The sequence below is a fragment of the Hemiscyllium ocellatum genome, chromosome 11 (assembly GCF_020745735.1).
Source record: "Hemiscyllium ocellatum isolate sHemOce1 chromosome 11, sHemOce1.pat.X.cur, whole genome shotgun sequence".
Taxonomy (NCBI): Eukaryota; Metazoa; Chordata; class Chondrichthyes; order Orectolobiformes; family Hemiscylliidae; genus Hemiscyllium; species Hemiscyllium ocellatum.
Window position 1 is genome coordinate 94,001,507 of NC_083411.1, and position 18,526 is coordinate 94,020,032.

Below are 18,526 nucleotides of genomic sequence, written 5' to 3' on the forward strand. Positions count from 1 at the left end.
AAGCATATAATGGCTGGACATTAAGAAACTGCTGGTGATGATAGTTGGCTACTAATAGTAGTTGACTATGGAATAGGTCATCTAAGGCAAGTTGTTGAAGGCCTGGAAGGTGAATAATTTCAAATTGTACATGTAATGGGTAGAGTCAAAAGATGCCTATGAATGTTTTACAGAAGTTACATCAACGAATGTGTTTCTTGAGTTCCTTCTCATTCATTGTGAGCATTTCAAAATCCTCCATGTGGAATTAATTACTTCACTTTGTAGTCATCAGATCTTTGTAACAAGAATACATGTACTAGGTTTCATGATTTTTGCCTCTTCATGTGACTCAGTTTGCTAATTCTGGATCTGCATACCTTTGGCACAGAGGGCAGGAATTGCCCTGACAAAGAAAATTTACAGCCCAGGAACAGGCCCTTCGGCCCTCCAAGCCTGAGCTGATCCAAATCTACTGTCTAAACCTGTCGCCCAATTCCTAATCATTTGTATCCCTCTACTCCCCACCTACTCATGCATCTGTCCAGCCCCCTATGCTTTCTGCTACTCCACCAATCTTCATGTCATCTGTAAACTTACTGATCAAACCAACAATGCCCTCTTCTAGATGATTTATGTATATGACCAAAAACAGTGGCCCCAGCACAGATCCCCGTGGAACACCACTGGTCACTTTTCTCCATTTCGAGAAACTCCCATCAATTAATACTCTCTGTCTCCTGTTGCTCAACCAGTTCTTTATCCACCTAGCTAGAACACACTGCACACCATGTGACTTCATTTTCTCCATTAGTTTACCAGGGGGAACCTTATCAAACGCCTTACTAAAGTCCATGTATATGACATCTACAGTCCTTCCTTCATCATCTATCAACTTGGTCACTTCCTCGAAGAACTCTTATTAAGTTGGTAAGGCACGATCTACCCCGCACAAACCCATGTTGCCTATCACTGATAAGCCTGTTCTTTTCCAAATATAAATAGATTTTATCCCTCAGTACCTTCTCTAGCAATTTTCCCACCACTGATGTCAGGCTTACTGGTCTGTAGTTACCTGCATCCTATAGTTACCTGTAGATCCCTACTACCATTCTTGTGGAGGGGAACAAAATGAGCAACCCTCCAGTCCTTCGGCACCTCACCTGTGTTTAAGGATGCTACAAAGCTATCTGTCAAGGCTGCAGCTCTTTCCTCTCTCACCTCCTTCAGCAACCTGGGATAGATCCCATCCGGTCCTAGGGATTTGTCCACCTTAATAACCTCGAGCCTACCCATCACATCGTCTCTAGTTATGCCAACAAGAAGGTGGTATGATATTTCAAGCTTGTCTGCACTGTCATTCCTTTTGTTTTTATTGTTTCGTTACTGCGTTTTTAAAAAATACGGTCACTTTCTGCCTGCTTTGCAGCTTTTGAGTCTCCAGATTATCCTTAAAGTGTTTTCTCTGTCCTTGTCGAGATTGAGCTCCACCCTTAAATTGTGAAAACTTGATCTGCTTTGGATGTTGAGTATTTAACATGCAAAGTACAATGTCAGTACAGAGAGATAAGCTGTCCACTATTTCAGATAACAAATTAATGATTGCTTAATCAGTTTCTTGTGTTCAGCTTGAGTCCACAGATTAAGGGAAATACTAATTGTATAATAGCATATTATACAATAGCATGGTTGGCTAATGGAAGCTAAAGTTTACACACTTTTCAAGAGGTTGTACTACTTGCATGTTTTATTGAAGTCTGTAGTTCCGTATATCTGTGTCGTGGTTTCATACCTCACTTCTACCAAAGAAAGTCCAAGGTGCGTTTTGTTGGGGGGACAACTTCCCCTTACATCCCTACAAAAGCAGTCTTCCATGGATTTTGGAGATCAGAAGTAATAACCAAAAAAATGTTGGAAATAAACAGCAGGTCTGACAGTATCCCTGCAGAGAGAAACAGAGGATGGAATTTAATGGTCTTGGAACATGTTGCAGGTATTTTAAACCAACTAGCTACATGAAGTTCTGGTCAGTATTTAAAGCAGCTTTGGTTATACCAGTGGAGGCTGACTCAACTGAAAAACCTGAAGACATTTCTGACGAAACATTTTAGTCAACTTGAGCCCATTCTGTTGTATGCTAACTACATCACATCACACCGGATATTTATTCATTTGCCAATTTAAAATGTGTAGCCACGTTCTTGATCAATCTCAACTTGTGCACGTATACATGTCAGTGTATGCAGGTAGCATCTGTTATCTCGGTTACAGCATGTGTTCTACTTGAGCTTTGACCCTCCCCAACACCCTTATCTTATGCCAAAGTCCTTTTCAGTCATAATATTCTCCTTTTGTCCTTGTTTAACTGTCTGGCACTTTTCCACTATTTCATTGTTAATCCTTTAACACTACCTATATACTGGTCTTATTTCCTCTTCAGAACTAGGCTGATCCACTGACTGCAAAGATGGTGGCAACTCTATCGCAACCATTCCAGGGTTCCCCAAATCTGATTTTAATGTAATCACACACCTATCTGGTTGGTAATTGGATCTGTGATGTTTTCTGAGCAGATCTAGTCTTTGAGAGCTACAATCTAAATCAGAGTTGGCAGCTGTCCAGTAAAGGCAGCTAAGTGGAGTCCTGTAGGAAAAGTATGTGAGGTAGGATCACTGGGGTCAAGAAAGGAATTTAAAAAGTATGCAGATGCTCTTCCCATGTGAGGAAACCCACGTTACTGGTGGGGTCTTGATGCTTTTTGGAATTTAACCTCCAGCATTCCCCCTTGACATGAGCCGTCCCCTACTTCTACTCAAGTACATCAATGATGGGGTGAGGCTGTTTTTTCAGAGTCACTTAAAAGCCTCAATTGGCCTTCAAGCAGGAAGTCCATTCTCAACCCTATCTTAATTGGGCTAGTCAGGAAGGCAGCAAGTTCTCCTTGTGATTCCTGACCCATTATGATGTCCCCACCCTCTACTATCCTTCTCAGACCACCTTGCAGGAATTTTGCATTATCCCCAGAATTATGTCTCGTTAAGTGAAGCAAATGTCACAGGCCTGAAACATTAGCTTTCTTTGACTCTCCACATGTGTTGCTAGACTTGCTGAGTTTCTGTATCACAGAATCCCTGCAGTGAAAAAGCAGGCCATTCGGCCCATCACATCCACATTGGTTCTCCAAAGAGCCTCTCACCCAAAACTGCCTATCCCTGTAACCCTGCATTTCCCATTGCTAACCCACCTAGCTTGGAGACTATCTTTTGTTGATATTTATAACAGTTTCCTGTTTTGCAATTCAGTATTGAAACTTTGATAAATTTGTTGCAGTTATTCAGCAATAAAGTTGATAGAGGTGGTTTGTTTTCTTATTTCAGATTGTTCATCTCTGCAACTTCAGAAGCTAATGTTGGAACTATCGCATGTCAAACAGTGATCCCCATTAATAACCAGTTTCACATTATACAAGGTACAAGGAGCAGCAGCTCCAACAACTTTGAATCTGGGATAATGCCCGACTTTAATAGTTATAATGGGAAATGGGTGTGCATTTTTAATCACTTTAATCTTACTCTTCTTTCTATAACTATTTTCTTATCCAGTAATACAATTGTTTTCTATTAAAACCAGTTTGAATGTGAGTTAATTAAATAGTTTAATGATTTGATGTTAGTATTGTGATGAGGTGTACTGCAGTATGATGTATTTTAGGATCTGCAGTTCTTGTATGGTTTGAGCTATAGATTGGAACAAATGCTGAGCATAAGTTAATTCTTCAATACAAGAAAAAGGGAGGAAAATACAAAGATAAAACTCTTGGGCTCAATTGCATTTTGAGCATCAATGGCATGATTCTGGCAGTAGCCCAAGTGAAGTTTACTTTTGTGTATGCGACAGAATTGTGCATGGGCTGATGGATTCCTCACCCAATCTTGGCTAATCATCGAAGGGTTAATGGCAAGATACTGGCATGCATAGAGGATTGGCTGACTGGTAGAAGGTAAAGTGTAGGGATAAATGAGTCTTTTTCAAGATGGTTGCCAATGGCTACTGAAGCCCTGTTGAGACCAAAACTATTTATGTTATAGTTTAACGATCTGGACAAAGTAACTGAGCACCCTTGTTGCTAAGTTTGCAGATGACATAGTGTTGAGGGAGCATAGAGGCTGCACAATGACTTAAGCTAGGAGAGTGGGCAAAGTGATGATAGACGGAATACAGTATGGGAAAGAGTGTGAGGTTATGCAATTTGGGAGGAAAATTAGAAGTGTAGAATGTTTTCTAAACTGGGTGAGGCTTCAGAAATCTCAAGCACAAAAGGGATTTGGAGTCCTAGTTCAGGTTCCTCTTAAGGTTAACATGAGGTTTAGTTGGCAGTTATGAAGGTAAATGCAATGTTAGTATTCGTTTCAAAATGGCTAGACGACATGAGCAAAGGCTGTATACTGCTGAGGCTGTATAAGGCACTGGTTAGACTATGTTTAGAATATTTTGGATCCACTGTCTAAGGACTGCTGGCATTAGAGGAGATTCCGTTTTGGGCCCCGTATCTGAGGAAAGATGTGTTGGTCCAGGCAAGGTTTACAAGAATGATCCTGGGTGTGAAGAGGCTGATAGATAAATGGGAGGGGGTGGGATTGGGGGAAAGGTAGCTGAGAATGTGATAGGTAGAAGGAGGTGAGGGAGAAGGTGATAAGTCGGAGAGGAGGATAGAGCGGATAGATGGGAGAGCTGATGGACAGATCAGGAGGGTGGTGCTGAGTTGGAGGCATGGGACTTGGATAATGTGGGGAGAGGGTAAATGAGGAAACTGTTGAAATCCACTTTTATCCCATGGGGTCCCAAGATGGAATATAAGGCGTACTTCCTCCAGGTGTTGGGTGGTAAGGATTTGGCGATGGAGCCTCACGAGGGAGTCTAGGAGGGAATAGTCTCTCTCTGGAATGCTGATCGGGATGGGGACAAAAATATATCTCTGGTGGTGGGGTCCATTTGTAGGTGGCAGAGGATGATGCGATGTATGTGGAAGATTGGTGGAGTGGAAAGTGAGGACTGGGTGGGGGTGGGGGGGGTGGATTCTGTCCTTGTTGCGTTGGGTGGGGGCAGGTTCAAGGATTGTGGTGCGGCAAATGGAAGATGTTCTGGAGGGCATCGTCAACCACGTGCGAAGAAAAGTTGCGATCTTGAAAGAAGGACGCCATCTGGGATTTTTTAAGGTGGAACAGATGCAGTGGAGGCAGAGGAATTGAGAATATGGGATGGTGTTTTTACAGGAGGTAGGGTCGAAGGAGGTGTAGACTAGCTAGCTGTAGGAGTCCGTGGCTGACTGGGGAGTTGCGGAGGGAATGGTCTCTCGGGAATGCAGGTCGGGGTGGGGTACCTGACGAGAGAGTCATGTCAAGGGCTACAAGGGAGTTCACAGACTCCCACCACTACATAGACTACATCTCCTCTCGCGCTACCTCCTGTAAAAACGCCATCCTTTATTCCCAATTCCTCGACCTCCACCACATCTGTTCCCAGGATGACCAATTCCACATTAGAAAATCCCAGATGGCCTCCAAGATTGTAATTTCCCTTCCCACGTTGTCGACGATGCCCTCAAGCGCATCTCTTATACTTCGTGCACTACCGTCCTTGAACCCCACCACTCCCAATGCAACAAGGACAGAACTCCTAGTCCTCAACTTCCACCCCAGTAACCTTCACACACGTTGCATCATCCTCTGCCACCTACATGCAGACCCTACCACCAGAGATATATTTCCCTTCCCTACCCTTGTGAGCGTTCGGAGAGACCACTCCCTTGTTGGGTCCACGCCTTTCCCCCACCAGCCCACACTTCTCTCTCAGCCATCGCTGGAAGCGAAAAACCTACGTCCACACTACTCCCCTCAACTCCGCCCAAGGCTCTGAAAGATCCTTCCACATCTGACAGAGATTTTCTTTTACATCCAATGTCATCCACTGTATCCGTCGCACCCGATGTGGTCCCCTCTATATCGGGGAGATGGGATGCCAACTTGCGGACTGCTACATCTGCACCAACCAACCCCACCATCCCGTGCCTGAACACTTCAACTCCCCTTCCGCCTCCGTCAAGGACATGCAGGTCCTGGGCCTCCTCCATCGCCAAAATCTTATCACCCGGCACCTTTTCCAGCACCACACTCTCGACCCTGAATTTTGTTTTCGGGTTGGACTTTACTGAAGGAGATTTTGGATAACTGGCTCGTTTCCATTCGACTTGGATGGGGTGAGGTGGTTTCTAAGGACTGTGGATTTAAAAACTTTACTGGTGAACTTTTTTTTTCCACGTGAGAGGATGCTGCAGATTCTATCTGCTGCATGGACTAGTAATTTTTGTTGTTATAATCATTGTTTGCCATGTTTCAATAACATGCTTAAGTACTGGTTGTATGATTCTTATGAATGAATTGGTAGTGCCTTTCTCATCCCCCATCTAGGTCATTATCGTGGAATGATAAAAGGAGGGAATGTGATATTAAAGAATTAATTTGCTCCACTGACCTGCAAGAAATTGAATGCCCTGGGGTTAGGGCGGTGTGTCTTTGTCTTATAGGTGGAATGTGGGAGGTTTATGTGGTTATTCAGGGATGATTGGCAAGAAAGCAATAAGAATGTTACATTTGGAATTTGATGACTCCCCTATAGTTAGAAAAAAACGGTTTGCAAAGATTTGACCATTAAGGGATGGTTTGCATTGCATTGTCTCTGGAGGTGTGATGGTCACTGCAGTGTATCTTAAGTGGCATGTGACTTGGGCGGGGGGGCGGGAATGGCTGGGGATTATCTTATAGACATTACTAATTGTGATGTAAAGATTTTATATAAAGGAAGGACTGTTTCCTTTGTTCAGGGAGATTTTTTGCCGTTACATCGTAAACTCTGATGTGTGTGTTGTAGGTTGCTCCAAAGAGAGACCCCTGGACACGACTCACAAGCTTGGTGAAGTGTTCAGGGTTTCTCCAAAGCTTGGATTGTACTGTGCTTAATAAAATTTGATGGTTGTTCACCAGAAGTTGGCATTTGCAGTTGCACCAAGTGTGTGAGGACCTCGAGGAAAACAATAATTCAACAGAGGAGGGTCTCATTGAAACTGAGAGAATACTGAAAGGCCTAGTTGGAGTTGATGTGGATAAGATGTTTTTATTAGTAAGAGAGAGGGAGGTCAGAGGGCACCACCTTGGATTGAAGAGATAACCTTTTTAGAACTGAGATGTAGAAGAATTTCTTCAATTACAGGGTGTTTAGTCTGTGGAACTCATTGCCACTGAGACTGTGAAGGCCAAGTCATTGAGTGTATTTAAGACATGTTCCAGTTAAAGCCAAGTTTGCTTTAATTGCAAACCTGGAATTCAAAGCAAAGTTTTTGGTACCCAATAGAAAAGTTGAAGCCATCCATCCAAGCATACAAAGTCATGGCATCCTCTTCATCCCAAAGTTCAAATCTAATGCTATCTACTTTCAGCGCCACTGACTTTCACCTGTATTGCTGCTACCTCACCTTTTTGTTATTATTGGCATCCTTCGCATCGGTTTCTCCAAACAGCATATGAGTAGACTAATGTCTTCTGAATAGAAATCCCTGTCCCACCTTGGCCATGCACACCAATGTACGCAGTCGCCTTCAGCATTTTGAAAGTTTGTTTAACTTCCTCTTAACAATCCACCTATCAACAACAGTAGTTATTAACATCTATTGATTTCTAATTCTCCCTCCAACACAATGAAAGCACAACCTGATTTTAAACTCCACAATCTCTCCATGTGAATCCATCCTGTACTAATCTTGCTACCTTCCCCAATCTTTCTTACTTTTCCACACTTCAATCCTGCAATTCTGATCTTTAATGTATCACCCTCCCTACACCATGCAATGGTAGTGAAAGCGTGATCGGCCTTGGCCCCACTCTGGAAATCTCTTCTGAAACACATTAAGATATTAACATTCTATATTTGAATGATGAGTGAACTTTCAGCCATGTCTTATTCAATTTACTGTCAGATACTTTCCAATAATGTAAGAATTATTTGCTTACTTTCAGAGGCTGAGGAAGCTCTTTTAATTGATGACCCTTTTACGCGTGAGTACTTCCATTGTTTTAATGTAAAGGTGGAGCAATGAAGTTCTGTTTGTCTGCAATGGCCAATCAGTTTTTTTCTAACAAATATGCTTTCTAAATAGAACTGTTCATCCTAGTATATACCAGTTTGTTCAATCTTGATTCTGGCAAATACCATTTTTTTTTCGCAGTCTATCTATAATCAGGTCAGTTAAACCTTCCCATCCCCAAGAAAGACACTGCATGTGATTTCCTTCTCTCTTGAGGGGAGAACTATTAAGGACAGCAGTATTCAGAATAGCTTGATTATTTTGTTTCCACTCCAGGTTTTGTTTTAGGTTTTTAGCATCCTATTTGTTTTAATCTAATCCATCACATTAGAATATTCTCTCCTATTGTTGGAGTTTGAAGTATTGATTTTAAATATGAGAATTAGTGCAAGGAAGATGATCTATCATATGTTTCCAGCTCTCACTTTAAATGCTAAATTCTTGTCCAAGTCAAACTTGGCAACCTTGAATTAATAGTGAAAAGAAAGTGAAATAAACCACACTGCTGAAATAAATATAAATTAGTCAGAACAAGCCTACCATCCTTCTATCTTTCTTGAAACTCTAGCGTTGATTGTTCCTCTTTAATTTTTGGAGAAGGGGTAGAACTTCAGTTTAGGAAAAATTGCTTGTTCATACTCTGTTTAGCTTCTGCTTTAGTCAAGCTTATCTCTTCAGTCAGCTTTGCTCCACGCACACCAATGTACGCAGTCGCCTTCAGCATTTTGAAAGTTTGTTTAACTTCCTCTTAACAATCCACCTATCAACAACAATAGTTATTAACATCTATTGATTTTTAATGCTCCCTCCAACACAATGAAAGCACGACCTGATTTTAAACTCCACAATCTCTCCATGTGAATCCCTCTTTGAACATAGCATTATTTAGATTTCAGCTTCTGGTATGATGCTTCTCAACTGCACAGGTGAATTTATCTGCAGTCTTAATAACTTCCTTTTAGACCAGCCAAAGGATGTTCTTATGAGTTCTTTCTATCCGTCTAGGTAGCAATTCTCAAAAAAAAAAGGCTCTTCCAAGTAAGCAGATGTCCTAATGAATAATTTACCTTCCTTGTATTTTAAACTTTTAAGGGACAATACACCACCTACTGCAGTACTTTCTCTACAAGTACTGATGGTATCTCATGATACTTATCGCCGGATATTTTTAATGATAGGCTGTGCTCAACTAAATAATGGAATTTTCTCCCTTAGTCAGTCAACATCCATCTAATTTAGTTGATGTGGTTGTATCCACTAATCCACTGTTGGGATATTTTGACTGCCTTCTTGTCTTCGAAAATAATTTTCTGCCCAGCTGGTTGATATATTGCTAGTGTCAGCTTGGCTCACTTTCAAATTTGAATGTTACGAGAAGCTGAGCACCAATGTAAAATGACAGTCCAAGTGCTGTGTTGTTAGAAGTGCTATTGTTCAGATGAGTCTTTTCAACCAAGATCTTCATCTACCTATTCAGCTAATTCATAGGACAAATTGTAAAGGGAAATTCCTCTGCTTCCCCCACCCTTCTGAATAACATCTTTCCCTCATTAACATTGAAAAGAAAAGATTTACTGATCATTTGCCTTATTACTGCCTGCAAAGTGGGTGGTGTGTTTGTCTACAGCAAAATGTTTGCTCTTGAAAAATAATTCATTTTGGTATTGAGCAATTTAAGAAGTTTTGAGAGAGGCAATGGTGGAAAGGTGGTGGAGAGAGAGATTAAAAACTGACTCTTTCATCCTGTTTCTAGCTGTCGGAGCCATATTGTGATGTCTTATCAAAATGGATAATTATCTCTCTGCCCTTTTTGATTGGCCAATTGAGTTACAGCAGGAGACCTTATTACACCTAAAGAATACACTAAGGAAATGAACTTTTAATTAATTTAGATAGTAAATATTTTTAATACAATGGGAAAAGCTGGCCAGGCCGTGTGTTGCTACTAAAATGTGGGAGTAGGTGGATGCAGTTGCAAGCTACAGTGAACAACAGTGGTGACTGCTAAAGCAAATTCAGCTCAGAGTTGATGAGCAGGAGTCCAAACTGTGGGCATTGCCACACCTCATAGAGAGGGTGGGGGAAACTAACTGAATATCATGTTTCAGGAGACAGTCACTCGCCTTGAATTAATTTGGTGTATAGTTAGGATCAGGAGAGTGTGTGACTAATTGTGGATACATTGGAATCCTGAATTTAGTTTTGGAAGTGCCTCAGCCAGTGCCCTTGTCCAGTAGGTACAAGGTTCTTTCACTTGGTGTGGCACATGGTAGAATTTCAAATTCGGTTTGAGGGAGAGCAGCTTGGGTTTCAAATGAGTGTCCTCAACTTAAATAAGAGCAGTTTCAGAGGTATGAAAACAAAGTTGCCTAAAGAGGCTAAGGAAATAGACTAAGGGGAAGTTCCGTAGTGGCTGACATTTAAGTAATATTTCATAACCTTCAGTAAAAATGTATCCCAATTAAAAGGAAAGACTCGTTGAGCAAGATGATTAACAAAGGTGGTGAAGCAGAATACCCAATCATAAGCTAGCACACAATGGTAAAAGCTAGTGGTAGGCCAGGAAATTGGGACTTATTTCACAAACCAGTGGCAGAAACTGCTTGAAAAGCTAATAAAAAGGGAGAAAATTGATTATGATTAATTGTAAACAAACTGAGGCAAGTGTGAGGCCATTTGAGGATTTGACTTGGAACTGAAAGTGGGAGAAATGACATAGTATTAACCAATATTTTGCATCAACCTTCATGGTGTAGGAGACTGTAAATCACTAAAAGATATCAGATAAACAATTTGCAAATTGGAGGTCTTGAAACGCTCTTGTCATGAGGAGCAAACTATTTGACAAATTAACGGACTGAAAGCAGATAATCTGGCAAGACCTGATGTCCTGCACCCAGACACTTTGATGAAGGTGGCTGCATGATCGTGAAACAATTATTGTTGAGGGAAAAAGCGACAGTCCCATTTAATAAAGAAGAAATGCCAGGGCACATAGGAAATCTAAACACAATCAAAATATGGTTTTGTGAAAGGGAAATCATGTTTGACACATTTGCTGGAGTTCTTTTGAGGATATAAAGAGTAAAGTTGATAAAGAGAAACAGGTTGGTATTACTTACTTTGATTTCCAAATGGCAGTGAATAGGGGGACACATAAAAGAGTATTGCGCAAGATCTGAGCTTACATTGGGGTTAATATATTAGCGTTGAATGGGGATTGGTTAACATCCAGAATCTGTGGGTCTTTTTCAGGTTGCAAAGATGTAGCAAATGGAGTGCCGTAAGAATCAAGCCTAGAGCTTTAATTATTTAACATCTATATTAATGACTTGGCTGAGGAGGCAGAGTGTAATGTATTCACATTTACTAATGATACAAAAATAGATGGGAGAGCATATTGTGCTGCAACACATCTACACGACGATTTGGTTGGTTGAGTGCATGAATAAATAAAAACATGATGGATGGAATTTAATGGAGGGAAGAGTGTGGTCATGAGTGTTGGTAGGAAAAATCAAAAGGTAACAGTTATTTAAATGGTGAGACTACAAAAAAAGTGCATTGCAGCGGAAATGAATGTTTCTGTGCAGATTGCAGCATGTAATTAGAATTTTGGCTTTTATTGGTTGGGGTTCTAAAGCAAGGTGGTCTTACATCTGTTTAGGGTATTGATGAGGCCCACACCTGTAGGCCCATATTTCAGAAAGAAAACCAGGGCATTGGAGACAGTTCAAAAGAGATTTATTAAGCTGATTCCTAGGATGAAGGGGTTGTCTTATCGAAAATGGCTAAACAAGCGAGATCTATATTCATTCATATTCAGAAGAATGAGGAGTGATTATATTAAAACATACACAATATTTAGAGGGTTTAATAGGGATTGAAATTATTTCTACTAGTGGGAGAATCTTGAACTGGGGACACAGTTACAAAATAAGGGGACATTCATTTAAAACTATGATGCAATGGAATTTTTTTCCTCTCTGAGGGCAGTTGAAGTCTGGAATTTTCTACCCTAGAGTGTTGTGGAGGCTGGATCATTGAAAGCATTTAAAGAGAAGGCAATGTCAGAAGTTAGGCGACACCAGGCTATAGTCCAACACATTTATTTGAAATTGCAAACTTTAGGAGCTATGCTCCTTCGTGTGGAAGTGGTGAAGGGGCAATGTTCAAAAAGCTTGTGATTTCAAATAAACCTGTTGGACTATAACCTGATGTCATCTGACTTCTGATCTTGCCTGCCAGAGTCCAGCACAGGCTCCTCCATGTCGTGGCTACTAAAGAGAAGGTAGGTAGATTGAAATATCTGTCAGTAGAGGGCTATAAAGAGCCAGCATGAAAGGAGTTCAGGCCTGGGGCAGATCATCCATGATCTTAAAGAATGGTGTGGCAGGCTTGAAGGGAAAATGCCCAACTCCTCCTGTTTCTTATTTTCTAAGGATTTGGCAGGTGTTAGATAAATGTAAATGCATCCTTTTGGTCCCACTACTGGGGAAAGCGAATTCAAATGCTTTTTTTTTCAAACTACATCAGGCGGGATTAAAGTAACCAGCTATATTGTGCTTTGCTGAGCCCAAAACCTCTGCTGCTCTTTTACTGTCAGTGCAGTCAAAATACAGTTTGTTACCTTTTGAGCTCAGTTTCTCAGATACTGTCCTTACTGGCCTTTCAAAGTGATCTCCTTACTAAAGGACTAATAGTCAGTGATAGCACTTCCTGTGATTCATTGTTTGTATCTTTTTTAGGTTTATGTAGGGTCCGTATACAAGGGGGCCAAACAAGCTACCTTTTTGAGCTGCCAGATGATGAATACTGTCTCACTTTCCTCACTGAAGTGAAAAGGATCCAACAAGGTAAACAAGCTGCTTGAAATGTAAAATTGAATAGGGATTGACTCATATTGGGCCTAACTTGTTTTCTCCATTCAATGAATGACTTGAAAAATGACATTAGTTGAAGAAATTATTCAAAAATTTGCCATAGATTCAACTTCACAATTATTTGAGCACCTCTGTGATACTTACAACTGATTTTTGTCAAATTTTAAGACGGTAACAAAAAATACAATGATATCTTTCTGTAATAGTTACATTAGAAGATATCACCAAAGTCATGGTACAGTGTACTTGGTTGAGACACTGAATGGGTTTTAAATTGATAAAAGAGAAAATATGAGGGGGGTGGCTTAGGCATACGTCAAGTTGATAAATCACCAAAAACCCAGATGAAATGTATTTCAGGTAATTGTGGGAAAGTAAGCAACAAAATTGTTTTGGCTTTGGCCACACTCTTTCAGTTGTCCTCAGATGCATCGTGTTACCATAGGACTGGAGAATTGTAAGTATTGGTTGAGTACATGAATAAATAAAAACATGATGGATGGAATTTAATGGAGGGAAGAGTGTGGTCATGAGTGTTGGTAGGAAAAATCAAAAGGTAACTGTTATTTAAATGATGAGACTACAAAAAAAGTGCATTGCAGCGGAATGCTCAAAAAAAAATGCAGAAAAACAGCCCTGCAACTACAGGTCATTTCTTTTAACGATAGTAATGGGAAAGCTTTCACGAAATGATAATTCAAGACAAAGGTGTCAGTCACTTAGACAAATATGAATTAATTAAGGAAAGGCTGCACAAATTTGTTGAAAACAAATTGTGTTTACTCAAGTCAGTTGAATTATTTTGTTGATGCAGCAGCAGAATGATTTGGTGAGGGTAATGTGGTTGATGTGGTGTACCCAGACCTCTGAAAGGCTGTTGATAAAGAGGTCCATAATAGGCTTGCCAGTGAAGTTCATGCTCATGGAATAAAGGGAAATTTGGCAACATGGGTTAAAAATTGGCTGAGTGATAAGAAACTGAAAAAAAAATGAATAGTTATTTTTCACTCGAGTGGAAGATACGTAGTGGGATTCCTCGGGAATCCATATTTAGGATTAGTGCTTTTCTTTTTGTACATTAATATCCTGGACTTGAGTCTCCAAAGCACAATTTCAAAATTTGCAGATGAGGCAAAGCATGGTAACATTGTGAACTGTGAGGATAGTGATAGACATCAAAGGACAGAGGAAAATTTGTTTGAATATGTAGACGTATGGCAGAGGAAAGTTAATGCAGAGAAATGTGGAGTGACTCGTTTTGATACAAAGGTTGAAGAAAGACCAGAGAAAAGGTAAAATCCTAAAGGGTAGGTAGGAACAGAGAGATCTGGAAGTCTATATGCACAAATTTAAGAGAGCAGGGCAGATTGAGAAAGTTGTTGTCAAGGCATGCTGCCACTTTGACTTTATTAATGGAGACACAGAACACAAAAAACAAGAAAATTACTGTTTTTTTTTAGCCAAACATAAGTTTGGCTTCAACTGGAATATTGTGAACAGTTCTCGGCACATGCTTTAGGAAGATTGTGAAGGCTTTAGAGAGTGTGCATGAAGTATTTACAACAATGATTTCAGGGCTGAAAGACTTCAGCCATGTGACTGGATTGAAGAAGCTAGGTGTAATCTCCTTTAGAGAAGATTTAATCAAAGTGTTCAAAACCAAGGTGGGTGCAGTCAGAGTTGGTTGAAAGTATTCATTTTGGCAGAAGAATCGAGAACCAGAAAACCAATGTTGGTTGAGGAGAAACTTTTATACAGCAAATGGTTAGGATTTGGAATGTGCTGTCTGAGTGTGTGTTGGTGGAAGATTCAATCAGGGAGTTCACAAGGAAATTGAACAAGCATTCAAAAGTGTTGCAGTTTGCAGGGCTAAGGAGAAGGGCAAGAACGTGGTCCTAGCTTAATTGTTCTTGCCAAGAGTTAGCATTACAGTGATAGGTTGGACGACTGCCTTCTTTGCTGCAACTATTCTGATTCTGAGTTGGTAATTTTCAGGTTTGTAAAATGTTGCGACTCCTTTAAAATACATTTCTTTTCTTGTGATTGAATCTTGATCTCAAAATTCAAATTGTGAAAAATTGCTTGCTGTAGAAAAGCATTATTTAAGCCAGACTGTAAATATTTAGAGTTTCTGTAATCTTTGTAAAATCAAATAGCTCACAATTTGCCTATTAAGATAAAGAATTTTATTTTTAAGTAATATACAGTCTTCATCTCAAGAAATCACACTAGGACCTTTCCTCAGTTGTTTCACAGGATATCAGCAGCAGTTGGTCATGTAATTGTAGAAATTGCATAACTATTTTTTTTCTTCCTGTTCAACAAGCTTTAACTAAAAGCATTGGAGCTGAAAAGGTAATAAAGGATCCATTTGGAATGGAATCAGCAAGTTGGCCCCAAATGTTGGATCCATTGCATGGCAAACCAAGTGGAGCAGTTAACTCAGGTAATTGGTCTAAGTTATCACTCAGCAAACATTTTGAGAATTAATTGGCAGAAGTTGAATTTGCTTCTGATTGGAGCCTGAATTTATTTGCTCAAATAAATAAAAATAATTTTAAAAGTTGTAATATTTCTGAACAGTTGTATGATTTCATTTGACCATGATTTGCTGTAGCTGTGTTACAAAGACGAGAATTAATAGCAAACAGAATCTTGTGCTTCAGAGAAACGCGCATGTATGCATTGTTTTTCAACAATTTTTAGAGTATAAGTTTTGAAAATGGAACAATAGTGAATGTGTACAACAAATGCGTGTGTTTCATTCCTGAAGCATGACACCAATCTGATGGAGTTATACTTGAATAGAGCACATTATAAACAGAGCACTTGTCAGAAGGCACGGAAAATCATATTTTCATATGACAACATTCACAGGCTCAAAAGGAATGAGTAATCTTGGCTTGAATTGATCAGAGCAATAGTAGGTGAGAAAGAGTTGTTTTTAAAAATGGCCATTTAAGAACCATTATGGAAGCCTTAGAATATATCTGACCTTAAACTCAGATCGAAATGGACTCGATTTTAATTCTAAAATTGAGTGAGTTAAAACCTTGTCTCGTGTTTCTCATCCTGGCCCAAATTGATCCACCATTTTCGCTGATCTTTTACGTTAAAGGTGCAGTTTGTCCCATTACCTCGGAATATATTTCTCTAGTCGTCTTCTTTGGGTTCAAACCGTTAAATCCTTAAAAATTCTAGTGAGATGGTTTCATATGGCCTGTGTTATGATTGCAACCAATGTTATTACTCAACAAATTGGATTTCTAACTGAAATGTGACTTGGTAGGTTTTTTTAACAAAATAGTCTTACACTGAAACATAAGCATGTATTCCTGCAGGTCTGTTTTTAACAATAAAACAATTGGCCTAACAACAAGGAACAACTATATATTTTCAAGTCAGGATAGCAGTGGTGTTCCCATGTATATCCTGCTTACAGTTCCAGTTTTTGAGAATTTAGTGACCTCTTCCTTGATTAGTCACACTGAGCTTAGACTTTCTTAGCTTTAAGCTAAAATACTTGCACTGAGGTAGCCTATTTCTACTTTTTCTGAACAGATTTTTAAAAAAGACATCCAGCACCAATATCTAATGGAACCATATCATCTTCCCATAGCATTTACTACAAATTTCTGATTTGACACCACAAACAGATTGGGTCATTGTCGCAATTCTGCTTGTGAAACCTTGTTGTGTACCAATTTGTTGCTACATTTCCTACATTATGACACTGACTACAGTCAAAAATATTCCATTGACTCAGTGCATTGGAATCATTTTTCTTTTGCAAGTATTAGCATAACTTCTTGTTCTAGGAGAAAGAGTTTGACACAAGTAACTTCGACCAGGATCCCTATGAACTGAAATACAAAAGCTTTCCAAGATATATCTTTTGACCTAAACAATAAAAAATAGATAATTTCTTGTCCTTCTAAACAGAAAGCAAGCTAGTGTGCTGCTCAGTGTTTACTTTGTTGGCTTGTAAAACAAATGCAAATGCGAAGTAAAACAAATGCAAATGAATTCGTGGGACTCTGCTTGTTTTTATCTTTTTTTGTTGTTTTCTCTTCCATCCTGATTGTAAAAACGCAGTCAAGACTCCAGAAATACTAAATGACACACAGACCAAAACCCGCATGCCACCAGTTCAAAATTTAACCTGTAAATGATATTAAAATATATACAAATTACATAGCTTACATCAGGCTTGCCTCTCAGTGAAACAGATATTAACTTGAACTTACTAGCTATTTTTATCACAGTATGCTTCTGATTTAACTTCTACAGTGAAAGAAATGCATCAGATCAACCACACTGAACCAGTCCATCACATTGCCAACTTGTTGCTGATGTGTATCATGAAATTTGGAAAGTAGTACACAAAATATGCAAACAAATAAAGTATGAAATATTTCAGTATCGAGGAAGATTTGGAGAGGCTTGTGTGTAGGACATGGTATTAGATAAATCACACTGAGCATGTTATTATACTATCAAAGGCATTGCTTTCTAATTACAAAATAATTGCTCTTTGTAATTTTTATCCTGAAGTGCATAAAATTATATGGCTAGATGCTCGATTTAGGTGTTACAATTAAAGTGAATTTTATAGAGATTCAAATTAGAATGTGCTGCTTATGTGTAACCTTTCAAGCTTAATGTACTGTGTATATTTAGAGCACAGTTGTGACAGTAATATGTATTTGTGAAATTTGAAGGGATGGAAATAGTCAAAAGAAGGTGTCTAAATTGAATTGCAAATTATGCTAATATTTGCAAAAGAAAAATGATCCCAATGCACTGAGTTGATGAAATGCTTTTGACTGTAGTCATTGTCATAATGTAGGAAATGTAGCAACAAATTGGCACACAACAAGGTTTCACAAACCAAATTGTGACAATGAATACCACTGACAGAGATTGGGTCAATCAGAAATATGTACAATAAATGTTATGGGATAAATGATATGCTTCCATCACATATTGATGCTGGATGTTTTTTAAATCAGTGTACCAAGAACTATGGAGTGCATTCCACATTATAATGCAAGTTACTGAAGTTAGCAACTAAAATGTTTTAAATGTGCACTCAACCAACTGCAATGCATTCATTTGCTGTATGGTGAGGAATAATTAAGTATTCAAATGACATTCCTGGTCATCAAAAGAACTTAATGTATTTAGTCAGCTTGCCATAGAGCAGTACTAACTTTAATTTTGAGGCAGTATACAAAAGTTAAAGCAGAAAGAAAATGGAGAAGAGGGAGGGGGATATTTATGCTATTTGAAAGAGCTAATTACAACATGTAATCCGTGCTTAAAGGCATGGAAACTGTTAAGATTGAAGTATTTTTAATTAGTCATTATTTAAATAACATACCCCGGACACCCATCTAATGAGTCAAATTTTAAAAAATATTTATACAAGATTTCAGAACATCCTGGGAGTGATTCTAGAATTATAAAATCCTGGAGAATTACAGGTCAGAAAGACACCCTTTGGTCCATCATGTCTGCACCGGTT

At 39.2% G+C, this 18,526-nt stretch overlaps 1 protein-coding gene across 2 annotated transcripts in view; it reads left to right on the forward strand.

The window, feature by feature from the left end:
• The window catches only part of ocrl (OCRL inositol polyphosphate-5-phosphatase), a 119,147-nt gene that overhangs the window by 19,773 nt on the left and 80,848 nt on the right, over positions 1 to 18,526 (forward strand). For both annotated transcript variants that reach the window (XM_060832724.1, XM_060832726.1), the window contains 4 exons: positions 3,357 to 3,448; positions 8,049 to 8,087; positions 12,865 to 12,972; positions 15,326 to 15,445. In XM_060832724.1, coding sequence (XP_060688707.1) covers positions 3,357 to 3,448; positions 8,049 to 8,087; positions 12,865 to 12,972; positions 15,326 to 15,445 — 359 coding nt within the window. The remainder of the gene's footprint in view (positions 1 to 3,356; positions 3,449 to 8,048; positions 8,088 to 12,864; positions 12,973 to 15,325; positions 15,446 to 18,526) is intronic.